At 46.8% G+C, this 25,592-nt stretch overlaps 1 protein-coding gene across 1 annotated transcript in view; it reads right to left on the bottom strand.

Moving 5' to 3' along the window:
- Positions 1–25,592, bottom strand: part of LOC147683096 (zinc metalloproteinase-disintegrin-like cobrin) — a 2,407,169-nt gene that overhangs the window by 507,281 nt on the left and 1,874,296 nt on the right. The window contains exon 14 of the mRNA XM_086942497.1: positions 20,602–20,797. Within this exon, the coding sequence (XP_086798623.1) occupies positions 20,602–20,797 (196 nt within the window). The remainder of the gene's footprint in view (positions 1–20,601; positions 20,798–25,592) is intronic.

The raw sequence follows: 25,592 nt of genomic DNA, 5'->3' as shown, positions 1-25,592 counted from the left end.
ATTGGTATTTGTAAAAATATAAGTTTGGGCATTCATAAGGTCACACCACCCAATCCGGGCCAACTGTGGGACTTCCTTGCTTGTCTGCTGATTCATCTTGATCATTGTTAACCTCTCCAAATTTTTTGGCGAGAGGCAGGTCCTTTTGCAAGTTACAATGCCACCAGCAGCACTGAAAACACGTTCAGAAGACACACTTGCGAGTGGGCAAGACAATTAATTTATAGCCAGGTTGGAGATCTCTGGCCACAATTCTTTTTTCCCATGCCAATACACCAATGGGTCATCATGAACATAGACCTCTGTTGAGTCATTCAGAAAAGTCCTGCACCATCGACGCAAGGTTCTCCTCGGTTCCTCCACTTTGCTTACTTTTTGCTGGGACCTTTTGAGAAGCAAACCCAAGCTGAGTTAGCCAATCCTCTTCTTCACACAATGTTACTGTTGTGTCTGGTGCAGATGATCCGGTTGATGGCTGAGAGGGAAAATCACTCACTTCTGCCACAGCCACAGGTGCAGAAGTGGATTCTTTTGACTCTGGATGGCCTGCTGATGCTGATGTACTACCTTTTCCTTCAATGTCCTGCCGTTCTCTTTCAAACCTCATGGCTGACATAGCTAGCCAACGTTTGTACTTTGAAACTTCTGCGTCATCAAAAGGAAAGAATACTTTGCCTGCCAGTGCCTTTTTGTACAGTGGATCCAGAATAGTAGCACAAATGTAATGCTGTTCTGTGTGGATCTTTTGAAGATGTTCATCGCAAAGTAGGTGTTCTAATACTTTCTCCGCCAAATCAAAAGCTTCTTGCTTTTTTTCATCTTTTTGAAACGTAGAAGACACCGCCTTCAGTTGGTGCTCTAGCATGCGCAACAATGGGATAGCTTTTCCCAAATTACAGTCCTCCCTGCTGACTGCAAGCGTCAAGACCTCAAAAGGACGAAGCATGTCTGTCAGGCTTTGAAATAGCTTCCATTTCTCCACATGTATCCTCAGGTCCTTCATAGCTGCACCCTGTGCAAAGAAATACTGATCGCCTTCCGCACACTGCTCAAACAGACGCTCAAGCATGTAGAAGGTTGAGTTCCAACGTGTTGCCACCTCCTCGATAAGTGCTTTCACTCGCTGTTTACGGTGATGTAGCAGGCCCCTTAGATGCTTCCGGGCCTTAAAAGAATGGCTGAAATGTGTGCACATTCTTCGGCAGGTGGTCAAACAACCTGAGGCTGTGGAGACGTTATATAGATGACGTCTTAGTGATATGGAGGGGTGAGAGAACATCTGTAGACCTTTTTTTGGAGTGGCTCAATGCCCAGAACCCGTTCCTCCATTTCACCTCAACTGTCACTAAGACCGACCTGCCTTTTCTGGACCTATTGATTGAACCCAGTGGCGGCATTCTAAAAACGAAGGTCTTCCATAAACCAACGGATAAGAATGCTCTTTTGGCCTTTGAAAGTTTCCATCCACGCTCCTTACGGGAGAATTTGCCAGTGGGACAATTTTTCCGCATTCGGCGGAATTGCTCCGATAAAGATGACTTCACTGAGGAAGCAAAACATCTTACCTCGAAACTGCAGCAGAGGGGGTACCCTACCCGAGTCATCAAAAGAGCACGTAAGAGAGCGTTCAATGCCAACCGCGAAACTCTTTTGTCTAAGAAAATGAGACCTCAGACCAAGAAACTGGTTTTTGTATCCACATTTAATACGGCATCACAACAGATCAAAAAGTTGGTCTTGAAAAATTGGAAGATCCTCAATACAGGGGGTATGAAAATTGAGACACCCCTATTTTCCTTTAGACGCACCCAAAACTTGAGGGATCTTTTGATACATACCAGACTGAGGGACCTGGGATCAGCGAGAGAGAATTCTACAGTAACAGGTCTACCTAAAGTGATGGGTCACACACATTGTGGTGCATGTAGTGTTTGCCACCTGACGAACAACTCCACTTCGATCAATCTAGGACTCCGCACTCCCTGGGAACAGAGATCACACACCAATTGTAATTCCCAGGGAGTGATCTATCTGCTAACTTGTCCCTGCCAAAAAATGTATCTAGGGATGATCAGCAGAAAAGTACGAACCAGAATCACGGAGCATCGGAGTACCATAAGATGTGGAAAAACGAATACGAAACTTACGTCCCACTTTTCTGAGCAAGGACACAGCATAGAAGACATCAGATGGACTGTGATTGAGAAAATAAAACCAAGCAGACATCACATAGAGGATCAAAGGATACTACTGCAGAGAGAACAACGATGGGTCTACCGTTTAAGAAGCAATATAGTAGGATTAAATGATGAGATCCCATGGCAGACATTGGGAGGACAACTATAAATAATTGATCCCTTTTATATGGCTACGGTCACCTCCTGTCCTACACTCTCTCATCTGTTCTAGAGTTTGTTCCACTGAGAAACTAACACACTTGGGACAACAGATAATACACATCTGCATAAATTTATGATGGGTATTATCTTGATGGATGTGCATGGAATAAGGAATACCTACCATTAGGTGGCTTCCTTGGCATACACTAATTTACCTCTATGTTCCTCTATTCCTTTAATGGGGAAGCCTGTTTTGCCATAACGAGCCCTTAATAAATGAGCCATATATCATGGGGTATACTTGAACTGTACCATCCCCCGCACTATTCGGGACGATTATTCTGCCTGGGTGAAGCGACATTACTCTGATGGATATATACCATACATTACTTTTTATAAGGAATGAGTGGCATTTCTGACATGTATAGAATAACATCTAATATGAAATCACTCTTGAAATGAATGATCTCTGATTCAAGTGCAATTAAATACCCTCAATTCCAGAGTAGGCTTAGTCCGATAGCTGACTAATCGCTCCATCTGTTACTAGCGGTGGGTAGAGAGATAGTTATCATTAGGTCCATTTACTATCACCTATGGGGGCGGTTCCTCTCACCAGCAGCTCGTGTTGGTAATACACCACACGCTATACATTTCTTTACATATTGAATTGAGTTTGTTCGCTGCTCTCTGACTTCATTGGAGTCCCTATGTCTTTATGCCAGATATTCAATATGGGGCACGTTATTTTTGCAGACCCAGGGGTAGGTTTGGAGTAGCGGGGGACCGGAGAGACACACAACTACAACTCCTGAAGGTCCCGCCGCACTTTCACGCTGATGCCGTAACGTCACGGCGTTCGTGACGTCAGACGCCGCAGATGAACCCGACCGGTAAATACAGGAACGGACACCGCGTCTGTCATCTACGCGGTGTCACTCGGTCCGAGTAGCTGTGGGCAGTTCTAGCTGTACTGAACGGTAAGGTGAACGGGGGGAGGTTCAGAAAATCCTGGCGACATACCTAGAATATTGAACGCCGACATTACAGACCTAAGGGATGCTGCTAGTTACTACGCATGATTTATCCCTTTCAGATTGTGTTCACGGGCCGGCCTCCCGGACGGACATCAGTTCGAGTTTATGTAGTCCATAAACTCGGTAAGTCTTTTGATTCAAACTGCCAAGCCTCATTGGAGGATTTTCACTATTTGCCATAGATAATGTTGGTTTACGGGTGGAGTGTGTGCGGACGCATGGGTTCCCAGGCTGGGCCAGTGGTTTGCGTGTGTGCTACTAGACTCAAGATCTTATCATTTGTTATACTTCATAATTAGCAATTGAAGTAAATCTTGTGGAAGGTTTAGCAAGACCATCCCTACATAAATGACATACTAATGAGTGTGTGTGTGGAATACTGTTGAAACAACTTACTGACTTGGAGGAAGACCTGAGTTAATCATTAATCTCAGGGTGGAATTGAGTCATTTTTGGGGGACGCGTTCCCATTCTCTTCTTATTATCCCTTACTCTTTTCCAGTGAATGTCTCCCCGTAGTCTTTGGGGACATTTTCTCCACTGAACAATTGAAATACCAAGAAGAGTACGGATCCTCGAGACCTACTCCTTTCGGGAAACCCGATGATCGAATTAGAGCATGGGTAACTGGTGGATTTGACTGCGACAGTCCTGAGGAAGACCGAAGTGACCTTTAGGGGCATAAGGAAAGCGGTCGAAACATGTTGACTCGAGCAGTGGTAGGAGGGAAGTCTTGAGGAACCTCATTTTCTCAATAAGACATTTTTCCCATCCTCTTTAATTTTTAATCCTGATAAGGGTACCACAATTGGGTCTAATAAAGTATTTCTTTCTATTGGCACCCCTAATCAGTTTTGACACACACCATGTCTGAGCATACCCTTCCACGCTTGTGGTGGACAAAACGATTCAGAAAAGGGGGTGGTGATGGACCGAGTATCTGAATTAAACAGAACACTCGTACCCAGTCAACAGATCAGGGCTTGATCCATCACTGTTTTTTAGCTCACTGTACCATCCCAGCTCAGAACCTGGCTACATGCAAATTAGTCTGACCCTGGCCCAGTGCATCATGGGAACAGGGCAGACCAAACTACCAAGCCAATTCTTTTACTGGAAAGGAAACAAGCTTCCGGGGACCGGTTTCTGGCATTACAGCCATCTTCGGCCCGGCTTGCTTGAATCCTGATGGTGCAGTGAGCAAGGGACTCATTACACCAGGGCGTCTGTAGCAGGCCCTATGATGAAGCATGTCACATACTTCGGTATGTGAGTGAGGGCAGTTTTTCCAAACTTGGGAATTTTCCTTCGTTGTGTTTGTGCACTTTATATACCCCTTTTTTGTGTGTGATTACAGTTACCTCAGGGGGACTGGGGTATTGGAGTATTACCTATTTTGGCCCTCTCCCCTTTTACGTGTGGATCGGTCAGTAACTCGCACACTGGACTTTCTTCACTCAAGAATTTTTTAACAACCAGGTTTATACAGTGCGCCCAACACGGCACTCTGAAATAGTTACCCATATCCATGGCCTTAACTACATTGGCGCCATTATCCGTGGAAACATAACCAATCTTGCGTTTTCTTGGGGACAGCCATTAAAAGACCTTTGTGTTAAACTCCTGCAAAATGTTTTCTCCTGTATGACTTTTCTCCATGCCAAACATGGCTAGTGTTGCATGTTTCCGAGCAGCTTTAAAAACGTCCGGGTAAACACCTGCCCTTAGCTTTGCTGTAACCCCTGAAAAAGAGACCCAGTGTGCAGTGATGCACATGTAATCAGTGGCTGCGCAACTGGTCCACATGTCTGTTGTCAGATGTATAGTGTGAACGATTCAGAAAAGGGGGTGGTGATGGACAGAGTATCTGAATTAAACAGAACACTCGTACCCAGTCAACAGATCAGGGCTTGATCCATCACCGTTTTTTAGCTCACTGCACCATCCCAGCTCAGAACCTGGCTACATGCAAATTAGTCTGACCCTGGCCCAGTGCATCATGGGAACAGGGCAGACCAAACTACCAAGCCAATTCTTTTACTGAAAAGGAAACAAGCTTCCGGGGACGGGTTTCTGGCATTACAGCCATCTTCGGCCCGGCTTGCTTGAATCCTGATGGTGCAGTGAGCAAGGGACTCATGTCTGAGCATACCCTTCCACGCTTGTGGTGGACAAAACGATTCAGAAAAGGGGGTGGTGATGGACAGAGTATCTGAATTAAACAGAACACTCGTACCCAGTCAACAGATCAGGGCTTGATCCAACACTGTTTTTTAGCTCACTGCACCATCCCAGCTCAGAACCTGGCTACATGCAAATTAGTCTGACCCTGGCCCAGTGCATCATGGGAACAGGGCAGACCAAACTACCAAGCCAATTCTTTTACTGGAAAGGAAACAAGCTTCTGGGGACCGGTTTCTGGCATTACAGCCGTGTTCCGCCCGGCTTGCTTGAATCCTGATGGTGCAGTGAGCAAGGGACTCATGTCTGAGCATACCCTCCCACGCTTGTGGTGGACAAAACGATTCAGAAAAGGGGGTGGTGATGGACAGAGTATCTGAATTAAACAGAACACTCGTACCCAGTCAACAGATCAGGGCTTGATCCATCACCGTTTTTTAGCTCACTGCACCATCCCAGCTCAGAACCTGGCTACATGCAAATTAGTCTGTCCCTGGCCCAGTGCATCATGGGAACAGGGCAGACCAAACTACCAAGCCAATTCTTTTACTGGAAAGGAAACAAGCTTCCAGGGACCGGTTTCTGGCATTACAGCCGTCTTCGGCCCGGCTTGCTTGAATCCTGATGGTGCAGTGATCAAGGGACTCATGTCTGAGCATACCCTTCCACGCTTGTGGTGGACAAAACGATTCGAAAAAGGGTCAGACTAATTTGCATGTAGCCAGGTTCTGAGCTGGGATGGTGCAGTGAGCTAAAAAATGGTGATGGATCAAGCCCAGATCTGTTGACTGGGTAGGAGAGTTCTACTTAATTCAGATACTCTGTCCATCACCACCCCCTTTTCTGAATCGTATAGTGTGAACAGCACTCTTCTGCAAAGCTGCCCCAATCACCTCCAGCACATTTTCAGGTGGTGCTGGAACCGCAACTCTGGCAAAATAGAACCGGCTAGGAACCTTCCATTTAGGGCAGAGTGTTGCCCCTAATTCAAGAAAACCAACCCCCTTCCTCAAAAGAAAAAGGGAGAAGGTCCAGAGCTAGCATTTTAGCCAGCTTAGTGTTATACAGACGCGTCATTGGGTGGTTGCGTTCAAATGGCGCATCTGAAAACAACATGCTTCTAATGGTGGACTGGACCATGATATTACGGGATGATGATGATGATGACTTCTTCGACCCAGTTACACTCGGTGATGATGAACTTTTTCGCATTGGTGTCTCACTCTCTCCCACACTCTTAGTGTAGCTCACAGGGGATGTGCTGCTGACAGGGGTACTGGGTGTAAGTGAAGAAATGTTTGACGCTTCTTCCTCCTCATCATCATCAGATGAAACATCAACAGATACAGTTTGTTGACTTGCAATTCGGGCTTCCTTGATCTCCTTTAGGTGCGCATGCCATTTGACAGTGTGCTGTCTCTCAAGATGGCCTCTCTGGCCTCCGGTACCATAGTTGGTACCAAGCTTACCACGACTAACTGCAAGCTTACAAATGGTGCAAATGGCTATGTTTTCCCTTGTTGTGCTAACACTAAAGAAGTCCCAAACTGCGGACTTCAAATGTCTGTGGGGGGCGGAGGAGGCGATACTGGTCATGCTAATGCCAGATAAAGTGGTGGATGTGTGTTGCGAACTTTACTACGTTGTGCACTTGCAGCACCACTAATTGCGGAAATGGAGGTCGAGGTGGATGGAGGTCCCTTCTGGCGAGAAAATATGGAAGCGGTAAGTGGTGGTGTACTAGTTACCTGTATTGGTGGTGGTCCCATTGCCTCGTCGACAACATCACGCTCAGCAGCTTTCGGGCTAGGGTAAAAATGTCTGTTTGCTGCATGCCCGCTGGGGCTGCAGTGAAGTTTATGATGACTGCGTCATCGTTGTGAGAGTCTTCGTCAGCAGGAGTATACGCCACTTCTTCTTCAGCGTCATCATCACACTCCATAAGTACGAGAGTTTCGGGGACCTTCCTTTTACGCTTAGCTACCTTTGTCAGATCATGGTGTGCCTCACTCTCAGACGACCGTGGTGGTTCCCAATTGTCATTCATATCATCAGAAGGAAGGGGGCTTGAAGAAGATGTAGACACCATCCTTGATCTTCTTTTCCTTTCTAGGGATCCGGAACACAATGAATGATCAGGAGGAGTGGCTTCCTCAAATGATACCTCGGCTTGAATGTTGATTTCCTGATGTGCCCCTACTTCGGGAGGAACAAATATTATGGGCACTTGTGCCGCTCCATGCACCTCTGCTTGCGCATCTCCTTGCGCTGCCTCTCCTTCCACATGTACTTGGGCTTGTACTTGCACATGTCGTTGTTGTTGCGGCTGTGGTTGTTGAACACTCGTCAGATGAGTTACAACAACCTGTGAGGGATGCTGCTACTTTCTTGCGATGAGCCAACATCACTGGTCGATGGTGATTGAACAACCAGACTGGCTGCCTCTAAAGCACTCAAGGGCTTGGACTTAAGTTGGCATGGTGGTGGTGGCACTGAGCCCAATGGAGCGGGGGTGCTGCTCCTAGCTTGGTCCCCATCAGATCCCGCTGCTGCTGCAGGCGTACTTTTTTTTATTCCCAAAAAATGTGGCGGGCGGCACACAAGTCTCCTAGGTAAGTGGCACCACTTGCTTCTTCTGCCTTGTGAGAAACCCACCTGTTGAAACGCAGAGGAACGCTGACTGCTGCTGACCTGGGGAACCTGTGACTCTTTGCCTGTGAGTCTTTGCCTGCACTTTGGTCTCCCTCCCGCCGCCACTGTAGTTCACCTCGCGGCCGCCGAGCGGAGGGAGACTACACCTCCCAGCCTGCCCAGCGACCCGGAAGTCAGCACCGGGGTCACCGCGCACGGAGGCGCTTGAAATTGACGGCGCCCTCCGCGTCACGGGTGCCTTGTGAGAAACCCACCTGTTGAAACGCAGAGGAACGCTGACTGCTGCTGACCTGGGGAACCTGGGACTCTTTGCCTGTGAGTCTTTGCCTGCACTTTGGTCTCCCTCCCGCTGCCGCTGTAGTTCACCTCGCGGCTGCCGAGCGGAGGGAGACTACACCTCCCAGCCTGCCCAGCGACCCGGAAGCCAGCACCGAGGTCACCGCGCACGGAGGCGCTTGAAATTGACGGCGCCCTCCGCGTCGCGGGACGCAAGCGGGACGCCCGGACGAAGCCCGGGCAAAGGGGAGGCCGTCCGAGGTCGGACTAGGTTGGGTTGGGCTAGGGACCCTGCCCGAAAATCCCTTCGAATATTTTCTGGATACAGATCGGCACGGAGTATACTGGGTAATTGAAACATTTACTGAGTCCTGTGAGTACACATATTGTTCAGAGTGCATTGCCCATCCTAACCATGCCCGGGAAAAAGCAAACTCCAGTCAATAGCACTATAGATAACTATCTCTTCCAAGTTGTGGCAAAAATAAATAGCGACAGGAGATCCTCATTGGGATTAGATTCATCTAACCAATCTCCTCTGGACGATAAAGAGATAGAGGATCCTTTTGCACTACATAATAGCAGTACATCTGGTGTGGTACATGATTCTCTTCACGATACAAATACCATCCAGCCTAGTGGCATAGTTGCTATTACGGAAGATGATAGTGACAGTGAAGTGGTGACAGTGTTATCCACCAATAACAAGTCCCCTATCCCTACTGCAGCCCCTGTTCCAGCCCCGAGGGTTACTGGGGGCAAAAGAAAGGTTATGCCAAAACGGGGGGGGTTTAAGGTCTGGTAGAAATAAAGTTACAACCCCACCAAGGAAAATACTTGAGGATGAGGAGGATGATCTGACTAATGAAGCCTATGTGACCCTCTCCAATGCTCAATTTAATAAACTATGGAGCATGATGGACATAAAAATTAAAGGTATAGTCAAACCCCTGGTTAGTAAAATAGACAAATTAACCGCTGAGGTTAATAGACTGGGAGGTTTATTAGAGAAAACTATGGTGGAGGTAGGTAATCTCCCTGAAGTTGTTGTGTCTAGGGTAGAGCCATTAATGAGTAAAACACCCTCTGGCGAAAATAGTGGACCTATTCCTATTCCTGCGCAAAATCCGCTAATGGTACCACTGACTAATCCACTTGGTGGTGCCTCAGGTGTTGTACCCCCCGTTCCTACCACTGCTGATTTTAACACTGGGAAACGGTCTTTTGAGCTTGTAGTAGAAGCTTCTCCATTAGTTCTCGTCCTTGCAAATGTCCCCCCATTGGCATCTGGGGAGGTTGAATCAACATCATCTTTATTAAACAAATCTTTATCATGGCTTACTAATAACATGGTAATATCTCCCTGGGGAAAGCAACAATTATCTGAAGAACTCGTAAATGCCAGAAGGGTAGAGGGGATTGGTAATAGGGTCAAGAGGTTCAAGGGGGATTGCGTTGTCCTTAACTTCTCCGACCCTGAGGTCTTGCCAAACATCTTGCCCAACATCTTACCTCCACAGCGAAGATCAACTTCGATTGTTCCACTGACCTTGGATTTTTTCTACCCTCAGAAAGGAAGAGGCCCGAATTCTAGTACTTTAAGAACAAAATGGAACGTCGTGACCAAAAGGGGCAGTAAGGATGTTGGTTTTACTGAGTGGGGACTAGGCTTGGAAAATAGATTCTCTGCCCTCTCAAACCTGGATGCCTGTGATTGACAACCATCTAACCCTAAGCCTTTGTTGCAAAATACACTTGACGCATGCACTACTGGGGATTTTGGACATCTAGCAGGCGATCGAACTGAGATTGTCAACCCTGAGGACACAGTTGGACCAATCAATGAAAATGTAAATAACATTGGTATTGACGACATGGTGTTGAATGGGTTTGTCTCTAGCCCTAAACTTGAAATGGCATACGATACTGGGAATCTATTATCCTGCAATGTGGCTGGGTTATGTTCCAAGCTGGATTGCGGAGACTGGTTTGGGTTTGTTAGCAAGTACGATGTTTGTATTTTTCAGGAGACATGGGCCTGTGATCCTGTTTTTGCTTTGGGGTACCTAAATTTCTATGTACCAGCCATCAAGGGCCCAAAAGGGCGCCCGATGGGGGGACTTGCTATATGGGTCCGACAGTCCCTAAAGGTTGTAGTAAAAAGTATGGAGCTTGATCAAAAAGATATCCAGCTCATTAGACTCATGAGTGATACATCCATTTCCATCGACATCTATAACTTATATGTCAGAGGCGGAAATACAGGAAAATCTGAGGTCCTTCTTACCCTGTATAATCTTCTTGAGACACATTCTAGTAGTAAGAACATCATAATTGCAGGCGACTTAAATCGTACGTTTGAACCTCTAGACACCGGTGAGGCTTTCTTAGGTACAGAGGAAGAAAAGCAATGGGATATCCCCACACTAGATACTACTCCAGTAACTCGCTGGACTGAGGATATTCTAGGTTTAAATGCTATGTGCCTTGAACAAGGGTTAAGAGCTCTGAATGGCAGGACAAAGTCAGATAGAGTACCAGCTATGACTTTCAATAATGGGAGAAACAAAAGCTGTATTGATTATGTCATCTGTAGCATGTCCCTTTGGCCAACTGTTAGTGATATGGTTGTAATGGAAAGGCTTGAGAGTGACCATAACCCTTTATGCGTTTTTCACAAATGGTGGTTGTCCGAAGATAATGTTTCTAATCCCCGTGATGATCCTCTACCCCCGCTGATTGTACCAACAAATGACATGCGTAGGTTGAGGTGGACAAGTGTTAGGACAGACCAGCAGGCCTTAGAAAAAATAGGAGCTGCGACCGACAAGGCTATCATGGCCCTAGAGTGTGTGGCAGGGAATCCTCCGGATCAACACAACACTACCAAAGTACATGAGAATCTCTTAAATGAAATTAAATGTTACTTTTTAAAACCTGTAAGTAGTAAGAGGGTATGTGCTTATAGAGCTGCTAAGTGGTATAATCATGATTGCAAGGTGGCACGAACCTCTCTGGGAGCCGCAATTAAGAGTAAACATTTGGGGGCTATTCGATCTGCCAGGAAGCATTACAAAATCTGCATTGCTAAGGCGAAAAGAGATTGGGACGAAGCCCATTGGAACCAGTTGAAATGTGCAAGTGATCGGAAAAACTCTAGATTATTTTGGCACATTGTCAAATGGGGTCAAGAAAGGTCTGAAGAGGCAAGTAACAACAATGTCCCACAGGATGCCTGGGTTAAATTCTTTAGTGATCAGTATGCTACCAGGGACCAGATTGTAACTAGTATTTGCCCTACTCATTTATTCGCAGAAGACAATGTCTTCACGCAGAGCGAAATTCTGTCCGCCCTCAAAACTGTACATAGCGGCCGTGCTCCTGGCATAGATGGGATCCCAGCGGATGTCTTTCTAAATGACACTGGAAGGTGGTGTAAATACATTTACTTGTTAATAAACCACATTGCCAAGGGTGCAGATATCCCTGTATCATGGCGGGGTGCTGTAATCATTCCTGTGTATAAAAAGGGAGATCGTGCCCAGCCTTGCAACTATCGCCCAATCAGTTTAATTGATACTGTTCAAAAAATCGTGGGGCGAGTGATTGTAAACAGATTACTCGACTGAGCGGAGGAATACAATATTTTATCTCCCTTCCAGGCTGGGTTCCGTAGGGCAACTAGTACTATGGATCAAGTCTTTCGATTTCAACTGATCCAGTGGAGGACCGTGGTGCTAGGTGGAGGCAGTCTTTATGCGGCATTCGTCGATCTGCGGGCTGCCTTCGACCTGGTACCAAGGGCAAAGCTGTGGGAAGTGCTTGCGGCTTTAGGGGTCCCAGGGGACTTGTTGACCTTGATCATGAGATTACATGAAAGTACTTATGCCAAAATCCAATGGGGTGGGTACGGTAATGACACTGCCGAATTTCCTGTTGAGCGTGGGGTTCGGCAAGGGTGCTCAATGGCACCAACACTGTTCACCCTGTTTATTAACGGTATTGTCCCCCGCATGCAATCACAGGTAGTGGATGCTCCTTCTCTCGCGGGTGTAAAAGTTCCTATTTTAATGTTCGCCGATGACACGCTAATTTGATCTAAAACCCCAAGCGGTCTGCAAAAAGCATTGGCCATTTTCGATAAGTTCTGTGGGGATTGGTGTCGTTACAACGCAGGCTATTACAACGCCTGCTGTTACAACGCGGTTTTTACATCGCATACCACTACAACGCATAGTGCTTTTAAGCGCTGGATAGTGATTTATTTAATTTACTATTCCAACTCCAGTCCCCGTGGATAGTAGGGAAGGTGTTGGATAGTAAATTAAATATATTCCCTATCCTAGAGCGCCCCCCAGCGCAATGCGTTGTAATGGTTTGCGTTGTAATGGTTGCGTTGTAATGGTAGTGCGTTGTAATAAATGCGTTGTAAGTGATGTTCCCCGTTCTGTGGGGATCACGGTCTGGAGGTGAATGCGTCTAAAACAAAACTCATGGTTTTTAATCCACATAGAAACTTTAAATCCAAAATTATCATGATTGGACGCATCCTTGAGGTTGTAAAATCATTTACATATCTGGGGATCCTTATCTCTAACGATAATAGGTGGAACCAACATCTAAACATTGCAACATTAAGGCACAAGCAACTAGCTGGTACCATTATAAAGGAGCATAGGAAATCGCTGACCAAACTGATTAAACCACCCTTGATTATATATGAGGCAAAAGCAATTGGGTCAGCATTGTACGGGGCTGAGTTGTGGGGGCATGAAAATCTGCAGGAGCTCCAAACTTCTGAGAACAATTTCTTAAGGAAACTTACAGGCACTCCACAGAGTAGTCCGTTGTTGCCTCTGAGATATGAGCTTGGCAGGAGAGAAATCTCGGAAATGGGTAAACTACGACCGATTCTATACTGGCGTAGGCTCTGGACCACGCCTGAGCTCTCCCATTATGCGGATGGGTTCATTGATGTCATTAAAGCAGATTGCTTTAATAAAATTAGATGGTTCAAATCATTAAAACTTGCACTATTTGAACTAGGTCTAAATGCATTATGGTCTGATCCAGCTGGGGCATCATTTCCCACTAAGACAACCCTAAAAAATATTTTTTGGGAACGGGTTGCTAATAGGAGTTTGCTCAGTACTAACAGCGGGTCCATGACCACCAGTTTCCTCGAGGTTAAACTGTACCCTTTATATGAATTGTATTGGGATTATATATCCAACCCTATGGATAGGAAATTGCTTTTTCAACTAAGGGCTGGTTCTCTCCCTCTCCGTAATTTAACATCTAAGTGGAGGAAAGGAGGTCCAGCTACTTGCCCAGTCTGTGGGGAAGGAAACGAAACCCTTGGTCACTTTTTGTTCTCCTGTAAAGTATATTCTGCTCCAAGGCGTGTCTGGTTGGCACCTATGTGTAGGAATTTGGGTACTAAAAGCAGTATGGTAGCTTTGCGTATTGTTAGATCTACTATCGTGACTTGGATTACAATTGCCACAGCAAAGTATCTGGGGTGGGCGTGAGTAATAAGGCAGAGATTGCTAGTAGGGTAACTACTCTCTGCCTAGTTGATCGGAGACTGCTAGATTATAGTCTATTCTCTGTATTGGTTCAATTTATGTGTCATTGGGAAAGAAATTTTAACGATTTTTAGCACAATGATATTGTAATCTGTTTTAACTGCATTTTTAATACTAATGAACTTTACACCTGTGATTATGTATATCTTGCTGAAAAATAATCGTTTTATAATGAGATATGTGCTTATGTCATATATGACTTCTGTAATTTAATTGTCTTTTTTATTATGTGTTTGTAAGTCTGCTTTTATGAGTAATACTCGAATAAAGCACTTTTGAATTGAATTGCTTCTTCTGCTCCTTACTGGCAACTTTCTTGCTAGAGGAGCTACGGGGAACTTTTTTTTGAGCCATCTTCTTCAGATGTCAGAACAGCAGGCTGCAGTTGTACGAGTTGCAAAGTTGTCTTGTCTGTGGCCATAAGTGACATCCCGTGACGTTATGCTGCACACACCGCTGCAGGACTTCTTCCTGGCACTGGTGGTTCTCTTGTGCACCTAAAAGCAATGGAAGACAGAGGAACATCAGTTATACACCCCAAAAATTCGTAAAACACACAAAAATCAGCACAATCCCATGCCATACATGCCCTCAATGATGTTTAAATTCAAGACACCCCACAGAAAGAGTAGGCCCATGCACCATTCACTACCCCTGGGCATAATGGATGAAAGCTAGGCAAAATGGGTGCAGGCCTGAGAACACTGCCTGCCTTCAAAATGGCCCCTTGCCCCCTAGCACATGGCCAGGGCCTGCCTGTACCAGAACTCAAAATGGCCCCCACCCGCATGGCCAGTCCCCATCAACACCCCAAAAAATCGAAAAACACACAAAAATCACCACAATCCAATGCCATCCACGCCCTCCATGATGTGTACATTAAAGAGACCCCACAGAAAGACTCAGTCCATGCACCACTCACTACCCCTGGGCAAAAGGACCCAACAGCAGCCAAAGAATTCGAAAAACACACAAAAATCAGCACAATCCCATGCCATCCATGCCCTCAATGATGTTTAAATTCAAGACACCCCACAGAAAGACTAGGCCCATGCACCACTCACTAGTCACTACCCCTGGGCATAATGGATGAAAGCGAGGCAAAATGGGTGCAGGCCTGAGAACACTGCCTGCCTTCAAAATGGCCACTTGCCCCCCAGCACATGGCCAAGGCCTGCCTGTACCAGCACTCAAAATGGCCCCCACCCACATGGCCAGTCCCCGTCAACACCCCAAAAAATCGAAAAACACACAAAAATCAGCACAATCCCATGCCATCCATGCCCTCCATGATGTTTACATTAAAGAGACCCCACAGAAAGACTCAGTCCATCCACCACTGAGTACCCCTGGGCAAAAGGCCCCAACAACAGCCCAAAAATCGAAAATTCCAAAATTGTAGTTGCAGCAACTGTAATGCCCCAAACAAACTTACTTGTGAAATTTCTAATCCAAAAGTGATCCACAGAAAGTCAAAAAGGCCTCAAATCTAAATATCCAGCAGCATCCACAAAAAGTAATCCTTCCAGGTCAAGATCCAAATGAAAGTGCCCAGCACACTAAGAAAGCACTGGGAGGAGCCTGCTGGACAGGAACAGGAAGTTGGAGACTGTGGGGCACTTCCTTCCTCCCACCCCTCCCCCCAAAATGGACTCCTTGCAAAAAAAAGTGCAGGCAAATGTCAACCTGAGGAGTTATACTGATAAAAATCATCTTTTTCAGAAGGTTTATGCTGCTTGCTGGTGGATTTCTTGTGCAGAATTGCAAATCTTGCAATTTCGCGACTGCGAGATTGTTGCTGCCCGCCGCATCTACGTGTTCGCAATTGCGAGCTCTCGCGATGCGTGCTGTGCAAGGTGGCAAGCCGCGATGACGTAATCGCGGTCGCCAAACTCCTGCGGGATCCCGCAGCAAGATCCAAAATGGCGCAGCACACGCAAAATATGGAGAAAAACAACTCTGCAAACGCTGAATGACGGTAAGTGAACGCCGTCCGCCGCAATATTGTATCACCAAGCAAAAAAATCCGCTGCGTGCGTATTTTCGGCAAATTCGCGAGAGTTCGCGGATTGCGAATTTGCCGAAAATCCGCAAATTCCGCGAGCGGAACGGATTTACGCCCATGCTTAGTCGCATCATAATTAGGCCCAATGTTGCACTCCATATAAAGATACTTGGTTACATGTAATGTTACAGATTATCATAGTAGACAAGAGGTTTGGTATTGGTCCCCCACTCTGACAAACCCAGGTAGCAGAATTTCACTGTGCTGACTCTTGTGATGCCCTTTTGAGAGGGGTTGTATATTGTTTTGCCAATAGTACTTTAGTACATATCTGTAACTTTACAACTGTATACATATTGATTGCCAGTATATGGGCACCATATTAGGCCTGTGTTGTATATAGTGTGAAGTAATTGGGAAAGGCTAGAGGCCTTATTGGTTCACTGGAAAAAGTTTTTGTCGGATTCCTTAGGTGTAATGTGTTTAAAAGAAACAGGTATGAAGAAGCAAGTAGGCCTCACTTACTCATTGTGAAGAGCATGTGTTAATGGCAATATATTTTTTAAGGGTAAACTGTGCAAAAGCCTGGCGGCAGGTACTTTGTTAAATGGAATTGTTAGAACTGGGGGTCTCTAGTTGGCAGAGTTAGGCACCACTGTCCAAATAGGGACCTTTGCTTTTAGTCAGGGTAAGGAGGAAACACTCTTTAGATAACCTCTGCTCACCCCCTTGGTAGCTTGGCTCAAGCAGTCAGGCTTATTTAAAAGCAATGTGTAAAGTATTTGTACCAACACTCACAGTTACACCGTGAAAACACCACAAACTGACTCCACAACAGTTTAGAAAAATAAAGGTTTTTAATCTAAACTACACAAGACCAAAATGACAAAAATCCAACATACACAGTTCAAGGATATTGTTGCAAAAGAGTTCTTACGATTGCGATAAAAATAATCCACAGTTGCGTGGAAAGTTCAAAGTTTTGTCACGTTTTGCCCACAGTACTCGCAAAGGCACGACGCGATGATCATTGAAGTTGTGACGATCTCCGGGGCGACAATATGCAGACCAGCAGTGATCTCTCTCTCGCAGCTCCTCGATGCGATGGCTTCTGCGACGACACTCGCAGCGACGTGATGCGGTTCGCAAGCAAGCAGTGCGACGAGCTCACCCAGCGACGACAGCTCTGCGGAGACACTCGCAGGTAATCTTCCCGCACCGGTCTGGTGCGTCCCGCAAACAAAGGGTGCGACGTCTCTGGCAGGGGCAACAGGCGCTGCGACGATCTTGACCTCCGTAGCGGTGGGAATTTCTTCGCACTGTCGGAGATGCACTCCGCAAGCGAGCGATGCAATAACTTTTCTGTAGCTAGTTTCTCAAATCTTGGTTTCCAGCTTCCCAGCACAGGTACAACTTCCAGAGGCACCACAACTTGCCCAAGCACTCTAGGAAAGACAGACAGACCTAACTCAGCAGAGTTCAGGGAAGCCGGGGGTAAAGTCCTTTTGTTCCTGGGTTTTCAAAAAAAACAGGGAGCCAGCTCTTCTCAGGCCCTTGGAGATTCCTTCAAGAAAGGAGATACAGCACAAAGAAAAATCCTCCCCCTCTCCTTGGCAACAAAGCAACAGCAGGTCAGTCCAGCAGAGCAACAGCAGGACAGTCTTCCTTCTTCAGATTCAGCTTTCTCCTTGGCAGAGGTTCCTTCTTGATTCCAGGATGATCTAATTTTCTGTAGTCAGGGGTCTTGTACTTATACCCCTAAAAGTCTTTGATCCCTTTGTGCAGGAGGGCTCTGAGCCCGGTCTGAACCAGTTCTGGGTGTTCCTTGAGCACTTTGTTTTCCTGGCCTCTCCTTTCCTTTCAGGGAGAGGGGCAGAGTAATCAGCCGCCCAGCAGGAGGTGGAGCCAGCATTGTGGAAGGCAGGCACAGCCCTATTCAGGCCCAGGTGCTATCCCCTCCCACTACTCTAGATACAGATGGAGCTATTCAGCCCAGGGATGGCCCACTCAGACTCTGGGAGCCACCCAGCTCCTGCCACTCACAAACCAGACAGTCAATTCACAAACTGGCCAAGGCACACAAAAAAGTCAGGCAAGAGAACAGCAGCTTTCTAAAAGTGCTGTTCTCAAACACTGGATTTAAAAGCAACCTTTACTAAAAGATGTGTTATTAAATTCTGAGTTCAGGGATACCAGACTTTTATGTCCTATCTTGCTCCTATGGGAAGATATGCTGGTAGCACTTTAGCCAGCCCCCATGATAGCCTATGGGGCAAGAAAGCATTACAATAGTGAAAAACGAAAATGGCTGTAATTCACTACCAGAGCATGTCACATGCACAAGTACATGCTCTACCTTTCACATACACTGCGCCCTGCCCAAGGGGGTACCTTGGGCCTTCAATAGGGTTGACCAATGTGTACAGAAAGCGAAGGGTTAGGCCTGGCCAGTGGGGACACTGACCAGGAGGACATGGCAGTCCAAAGACTGCATACAAGAACTGCGTTGGCAGGCCTGAGACACCATTTTAGGGCTACTCCTGTGAGTGGCACAATCAGTGCTGCAGGCCCACTAGTAGTATTTGTCATCACCAGCCCTGGCACACTTAGTGCACTTTACTAGGAACTTCTTGGTGACACAAATATGCCAATCATGGATAACCAATCATAATAACAATTTACACAGGGAGCACTGGACAGCAGTGGTAAAGTACCCAAAGCATCTAAACCAGCAAAAACGAAATCCAGCACAGCATCAAAAATACAGGAGGTAGAGGCAAAAAGATAGGAGGAAACCATGCCAAAGATGCCAGGTCTAACAGGAATCTTGCAGATTACCTTAATAAGCAAGGGCTTTGGTGACCCACTCAAACTATACACAATTTGCACTTTGGCAATTCCTATTAGGCTCTCTTATTAGGAATTTTGTATTGTTTTGACATCTGCATTATATACATATATGTAATTTTATCATATGATACTGGATGGTTGCCTTGTGGGAAGGCCTATAGCCAGCATAGTAGGTCTGAGCTGGATATGGCAACCAGTTGATGATAACAGCTAGAGGCCTGATTGGTTTACTATAAACAATATTTCTGATGCCATATATCTGATCTATTTATTATAAAATGCATGCCAAACGCAATAGGCATGACACATTGATTGTGAAACACATTTTTTAAAGTCCATATGTATGTAATAGTGGATTGTTCTTTCTCTCTAGTAGAGCTTACATATAGGTATTTTGTTAAATGAAATGTCACAATTTACATGTATAGATATTGGTTACCACCACGACAACCCTTAAGTGGAGAAGATGTGCACTGTAATATTTCTTGCTAGAAAATATATATTCTTAGCAGTCTGCCGGGATCCTCTAACAAAGAAAATAATGTAATAATACATAAATCGATATATATCAATATCTATCAATATAGGTATATAGTTGGCCTTTGGGTCATCTCTGTTCTGCCAGTGGTCTGTCTGAGTGCCATTTACACTCTGCTTCCATCCATGACAGTGTTCTACATGGGGGAATAGTTCAGTCAATGTCAATAATTGGCTCGGCAATGACAACATTTTCTAAACACAAGTGTACAACGTCCTGAAAATGAGTCTCCTTCAGAGTCATGGCTGCTTGGCTAGTCCTTTAATTTTCGATGTTCTCATTTTATAGTTCCCCTTTCATTTCTTTGATTCTACTCTTTATTTTAATAGTTCTTTAACTGATACTACGGCGTTCAAGGCATTGCTAACCGGTCACTTGGTTGACGCTCATTTCATCGTCAGAACACCGCATCCCACCTGGCCATTTCCTCTAAACCATGAGATCATGATGAAACGCAGTTGTCCATAATGTATCCTATGTTTTACCATTCCAAGATGTCACACCTGCTGGTTCTAAATTTAGCAGCTATGCTGGAACTTTAAAACAATGACAGGCTATTTGCAATAACTCTGCAAAAAGGACACCTGCAACTATATTTATTTTTGTTATTGCAAACATATGACCGATGTGTTTAGCAGGGATCAAACAGGCTTTCATTTTTCTACTTGTATTCTTTTCATTTTTGTGTGCATATGTCGTTGATTTAGTGTTGTGCTTTATTGGAATTGTGCATGAAGGTAAATACACGAATGAGTGAGTGGATGGATAAATGGATGCATGAATGCAAACATGAGTGACAGAGTATGATGACCTTTTGAGTGCCTAAACCCATTGTGACACAGCATGCACTTTCGTTCATAAGCCAGACCAATTGGCAGTGACAGTTATTTTTCTGTATACTTAAGTTACAATTACCAATAAAAGAAATCCTAGAAATCTCTCTGTATGTACAATTGTGATTGCTGTCCACTCACATAGATGCATTGGAACAAACACACTCTAAAACCTGAGCAGTTTGTAAAAGTGCATCTTGTGTAATTCACTGCTGTCGCTATAGGGTTATGCGCAGGTCAGTGATTGTATTTTCTTTTAATTTGACTAAAATATTAATCAGTTAGTGTGATGTTCTTCTTACCCTGGCCCCACGCGTCTTCACACTGGGCGCTCAGCGTAGGGCAGTTTCCCATATTACAATATCCTTCTCCTTTCATGCAAGGGAAGCCACTGACTCGTAAACGGTCACTCGTGCAGTTGGAAGATTTGCCATCACAGAAATCAGTCAAGTCGCATTCATCTTTACTTGGCCGGCACACAGTACCAATTTCTTTGAACTGCGGAGAAAATCAAAGCAAAACAGCTATCATATATATTTCAATTAAAAGAACAAGTTATCCAATAATGCCTTATTGCTACGTTGTCATGTATTACATTTTGGCATTGTGGTGTGCTTCAAATGGCAAATGTCTCAGTGTATGCCTGCTGAGGCACCCTTGGATGGAAACTGCATGATGTATCAAATCTTGCTGCTTCAGCAAAGATCTGGATCTCATTAGCCGCTGCCATAAACACAATGGATAAGTTTACTTTTCGGCTTCACCGGAAGTAAGCATTTGAAGCCACAGAAACATCCCACACCCAGGTAATACTCAAATAATATTCTCCGTGGCCTCTCCTTACTTTAGCTGGGCTCGGTAGAGGAGGCCAGACAAACTGCTTCTAGGACAGGAGTAGGGTGGAAGTTGTTTGTGTACTTGGATGTGGAATTTAGTGGGTCTGTCGACTCCTATCCACCTTTATTCAAAGTTTCCCTCGCAACTTAGCCATATCTCGTGCTCCGCCCCTTTGGTAACCACCTGATTTTGAAAATCAAAGACTGGGACTATAACTTTACAACAACAGAGGGGCACAGATTAATGTAATTGTCTGCCCTCACTACCATAGAAAACAGATGCTCATTAGGATACAATGATTTATATTTGTGTGGTAATATGGAGAAAATAAATGTAAGTCTGACACACAGTATCTGTGTTATTTAAACAGCGTACGATGAGTGCTGCTAAGTGCTAATTTAACCTGCATAGTACACATTGAGAGATGTTTATATCTGGACTTAATCAAACCTATTTAAATACTGGAACGTGATACATTTGCAGAAATGTGCTGGCTAAACATTGGAAACATGGGACTGTGCCAGTAAACTCTTGATGTTTAGTCAATCTTCTGAGTGACCCTTCTATCAGGATATTTTCAGTGTATGTGTTCAAGAGTGCCTCGTGGCCAAGGCATTCTGTTCACTGGGGTTTCCTGGATATCATGTATGTCACAAAGGTACATCAAGAACTGCAGAGTGGGCAACAAGGCCCTGTGGATGCTAGACCTAATTAAGGTGCTGCGGCAACATATGAAGGACCTCACGCTATCCCCTTGCTTGCTTGGCCTGTTGGACGGCTTGCTTGCCACCTGCCTCCGCCACTGCCCTCCACATCCTGAGGCTGTCTCCTCTCTGACCTGCACGCTCCTGCTCCACCAGCTACCACCACACATTGACTGGCCGCTGGGGGCCCTTGCCCCCCCTTCGGACCACGGACTGGATCATCTCCCACCTGGGTCCACACTCGCCATGGTCCGCGGGGAGCGCTCCGCTGACCGGTCGCTCAGGAGTCCCACCACCACCCACGAGGCCCGCCACCATGCCCTTCGTAGTGGGGGCTTCTCCAGACACTCTGAGCCGTGCCGTGGACACCCACTGTCTGCATCTCCTTGACTCGCAGCTGCCGCCATGGGGAGGGCTGATGGAAAGCAATCGAAACTCCCTTTTGAGGCCCGCAAATATGCCAGAATGCAAGCTGACATGGAGGACAACGAGGAACGCATCAAGGATACGGAGGGCTGGATCTCTGATTTGGAGGGCTCCTCCACCAAGAACACGGACAAAACACTCAACATGGACAAAATCCTGCAGGTAATAGCAGCAAAGAACGAGGACCTGGAATCTTGGTCGAGGCGCTAGGGGTGCCCGAGTCAACAGCCATGGGACAAGATGGAGGACTAGGTGGAGAACATGCTTATCAAGTGGAGAAGTGTGGCTCAGGGGTTAGAGGCAGCAGACCCGGAAGCTGAGATCGGCCCTGGACCAGGGTTCAATTCCCCGCCCCGACGGGGGTTGAGCTCAATAATTCCACTGACTCGATAATTCTCGCTCCGGTGCCTACTCGACTCACGGGTTCACACTCTGCGACTCTGGGCAATAGCTTGCTTAATCTCCACAACGGCCCCTCGCGGCGGGATGCCTGGCTTTCACCTTGTGGATACCCCGCCGGGGTATCTCACAGGGGAATACCAGGACGGGTTCCCTAAGCAAGCGCATAGATGCCTGCGATATGGGCGATTTGCATTATATAAATACATGTACATTTACATTTACATTTACAGGAAGGCCTTCTCTGCGGTCCTCATCATTGAGAGAGTACACTGCTTTAGCCACCCACCCCGCATCCGGCACCCCTTCTCGCCCATTGCGAGAGTACTCATCTACAGAGACCGTATTGTTGCTTTGCGGCTTGCCCGGGAGCGGGGAAAGCTGCTCTTCGACACTAGAGGTGTCGCTTTACTCTAACTTCACTGTGGCCATCCAGGAGGCAAGCAGAAAATTCCACCCAGTAAAGAAAAAGCTTCAACTATGGGTCATTCCCTATGCAATGCATTATCCTGCGCGCCTCAAAGTCACGCACTAGTGTTGTAATTTGGCAGCGATTAGGTTAGCATTGGCAGAAGCCATCTTGTATATAGAAGCTATCCTGTCGTTTTGTGGAATCCATTTTGTATTTCTGGCAGCCATCTTGCTTGCCATGTGCTACTGTGTGCTCACCATGTCCTCTGTCCTGCCTCAGTGTTGACTGCTCTTGCAATCTGCCTAGAAACAAACGATATTTAGCATCTTTCACCTTCGCACATGCTCAGTTGAGCTTGCAGCTGTCCATGCAGCTGCTGTTAGTCTGTAACTGTCAGGATGTGTTCACCAGAATTAGCAACTGTTAGCTCCTCCCACTTGTTGACTGTGCATTTTCTGTATGACCTTATATGTACCTAAAACTTTTCCTTGTACCTGTACCACCTTCTTTTTAGCCCCTGTGTGGGTATAAAAGGACCAAGCTCCTTTCATTCAGTGTGCTACTTCATACATTACCGAAGGGTGTTGTGTGAATGTAGTTCCACCTCATGAGGTTTAATAAACTCTGTATTTTCTATTCCAGTTTCTGTGCCAACTTCTTCCTATTGGTCAGAGGACTCTGTGCAGAGAAGGGCGAACCCTTGCACTGGTAGGCCTTGCTGAGGCTCACCGCCACACTAGGGGAAGCTCCCCTTTTTCACGAATCCCCAACATGCCTCTGACTTTCTAAAATCTTTGCCTAAGCGACTCACAGTCAGCGGCGAGTATCTCCATCTTCTCATCATGCTAATGCTGGTGGTCAACGAGCGCTCCCTGCACCTACACGCCATAGAGATCTGGAACCTGATCGACACTCTCTCGCCCGATATCACCTTCTTCACAGAAACCTGGACCAATGCCAGTTCCGGCCCGACATCGCAAAGGCCATCCCTGACAGCTACAAGATCCAGAGAACGGACTGTCTGCACTGCCCAGGAGGAGGACTCGCCATCGCACACAAGACCCCCCTCCAACTCTCCACATCCAGCACGAGTGACCCCCCACTCCAACACAGAGCACCTCCACTTCCAGATCCAGAATGGCCCCAGGACCAAGCTACGTGGCACCCTCATCTACAGACCACCAGGACCTCGCACTCACCACGCAACCACCATCGCCGAGCTTGCCTCACCCCATGGCATCACCTCCATGGACTACATTCTACTCAGGGCCCTGAATTTCCACCTCGACAACGGCAACCACCCCGACTCCACCACTCTCCTCAACAACCTCCCTAATCTTGGACTAAAGTGGCTCATCACCACGCCCACCCACAGCAGGGGTCACACCCTCGACCCCATCTTTGCAGGAGGAACTAACATCCACATCAGCCACACCACCCAGCCCTCTTGGACTGACACCACTGTGTCCACTTCACCTTCAACACCACCACCGCACTCAAACCTGCTCTACGCTTGCTACAACAGAACTGGAGGAAGGTCATAGAGGAACACCTCAGCATCACCATCCATCAAAACCCCCCCATCACCACGAACTACACCAACTCCAGCAGCCAAGGAATTTCACCGCTGGGTCTCCTGCAGCACCAACAAGCTCGCACCCCTCCAACCGCCAAACAAGGCCCTCTAAAAGCCACCTGGTTCACCACAGAACTTCAAGAAGGCAGAAGCTCCTGCAGATGCCTAGAGAAAACCTGGCGAAACCTGAAAACCACAGGGGCGTGGCTGAGCCGCGAGGCATGATAACCGCAGCTTAGGAGAGCTCCCCTTCTCCCCCGTCCATCTGTGATACCCATCCATTCACCAGAACACAATCTTGTGTGCTGGAATCTCCCAGGAATCTGATGCGGTTATAACAGATCCAGCGGGAGCACGTTGATACATGAACGGAGCTGTCCATACATCGGGCCTACCAGGGGATGAGACGCCGGGGCCTAGCATGGGAATAGAGGCTGGCCCTTGGTTGGCGCCGGCTGAAAATAGGTGGCCGACACCTGTGACCAGAGATCGGATTGAGTCTCAGAGACAGTATCTGCGAACGGCGCCTCCTTCCCCTGCTGCGAGATAGGACCTCTGAGCTGCGCTTGGAGCCGGAAAAGAACTTGGGGCTATACGGTGAGGAGGCGCCAGGGGATTGCGTGGAAGTGGTGGCCGTGAGTGAAGCAGGCGGGCCAGGAACCTTGACCCTTGGTGGTACCCAGGGAGGTCCGGCAGCCAGAAGTTGTGACCGGAGGGCAGAGTGAGTGTTTCTTTGGCCCCCGGATAGTATCCGCAGCACGTTACTCCCCCGCAGCCAACCTGTATGCTTTGCCGACCGCGGAGGCAGAAGAGGCCGTGATTTAGTGAGGCAGCAGAGAAGACGCCTTCGGGGCCTTGCGTTGCCTGTGATCAGCGGTGGTGATCACCGGTTCGGGCAGTGAGGGACACTAGTACGAGTGAAGATCGGTTCTGTGATGG

Source organism: Lissotriton vulgaris, chromosome 11, assembly GCF_964263255.1.
Source record: "Lissotriton vulgaris chromosome 11, aLisVul1.2, whole genome shotgun sequence".
Classification (NCBI taxonomy): Eukaryota; Metazoa; Chordata; class Amphibia; order Caudata; family Salamandridae; genus Lissotriton; species Lissotriton vulgaris.
The sequence above is the reverse complement of the archived record's forward strand: the minus strand, read 5'-3'. Positions and strand labels throughout refer to the sequence as shown.